The 1345-nt window shown below is 38.5% G+C and overlaps 1 protein-coding gene across 4 annotated transcripts in view; it reads right to left on the reverse strand.

Annotated features, from left to right (window-relative positions):
* The window catches only part of LOC106883543 (inhibitor of nuclear factor kappa-B kinase subunit epsilon), an 84792-nt gene that overhangs the window by 41152 nt on the left and 42295 nt on the right, over positions 1-1345 (reverse strand). For all 4 annotated transcript variants that reach the window (XM_014934584.2, XM_014934607.2, XM_014934599.2 and 1 more), the window contains exon 9: positions 916-1095. In XM_014934584.2, coding sequence (XP_014790070.1) covers positions 916-1095 — 180 coding nt within the window. The remainder of the gene's footprint in view (positions 1-915; positions 1096-1345) is intronic.

Below are 1345 nucleotides of genomic sequence, written 5' to 3' on the forward strand. Positions count from 1 at the left end.
GGCACATAAAAGACACCATTTCGAGCGTGGCCGTTTTCGTGCGGGTGACACGTAAAAGCACCCACTACACTCTCTGAGTGGTTGGCGTTAGGAAGGGCATCCAGCTGTAGAAACTCTGCCAAATCAGACTGGAGCCTGGTGTTGCCATCCGGTTTCACCAGTCCTCAGTCAAATCGTCCAACCCATGCTAGCATGGAAAGCGGACGTTAAACGATGATGATGATGATGATGGATAATCTCATGTGGTTTGAGGACTGAGTAGATTATCAAACCCATTAAGTTGTTTCTTATTTGTTCAGGTTATCCTAACTCATCTAGATTGTTAAATTAAATAAAGCATCAATACATATCAAAAGAAATGCCACTTTTGTTTCTGAGATTGGAAATTAGTTAAATCATTCTACACTCAAGTTGATATGGAAGAACATACCACCAAATTACCAAAGGGGTTTTTATACCTTCTGCTCTTCAGCAATTACTGAGATGGATGAGGACAGCTGCATAAAGAAGTGCTGAACTCTAATTGTGGAGGGTATCTGTGGAAGGGGTAGACCCAGGAAGACGTGGAACAAAGTAGTCGGAAAGGCTCTTCGGACACTGGGCCTCACTGAAGAAATGGTAAGGGACCGGGAGATGTGGTGATTTGCTGTACTTGATAAGACACATGAAGCTAAATAAAATCACTGCTTTCCACACAGTGTTCAACTGGTACTTGTTCTATCGACTCTGAAGGGATGAAAGACAAAGTCAACCTGGGTGGAATTTGAACTCAGAATGTAAAGGTGGATGAAAAGCCACTAAACACTTTGCCCAGCATGCTAAAGATTCTGCCAGCTCACCACCTTGTGTCACTGAAGATATTAAAAATGAGGTAATTAAGCAAATGAAGTAAAATGTTTAAAGATTCCCACAAACCAATCAGTTGGCTCCAAGTACAAATGAAAAATTTCTACTTTGATGGTGTCCACAACTTTTATAAGAATCTTGTTGTTGACTTCATCAGCATGTCTGAAGAATTTCTCAAATGTCCACATTTTCTGAGGGGCTTTTTCTAGTAATCCAGCTATTACTGGAAGGATCAAAGATTTGAGTTCTCTGAAAGCAAAAAGAAAGAGTGTATAAAGAAATCTCCTACAGATGTATTCATATATCATTATTGCTGTTACAGCTGTGCTGCAGCATGGCCAAAACTAAGTATTGAAAACCATTACAAGAGTAAAATAGTAATGAAGAAAGTGGAAGATAAAATAACAATCTCATACACCATTATAACTGTATCAAGTAATTTCCTAAATACTCTTTCTCTCTCTCTCACATATATATATATATATATATATTATATATA

Source organism: Octopus bimaculoides, chromosome 4, assembly GCF_001194135.2.
Source record: "Octopus bimaculoides isolate UCB-OBI-ISO-001 chromosome 4, ASM119413v2, whole genome shotgun sequence".
In the NCBI taxonomy this organism is placed as follows: domain Eukaryota; kingdom Metazoa; phylum Mollusca; class Cephalopoda; order Octopoda; family Octopodidae; genus Octopus; species Octopus bimaculoides.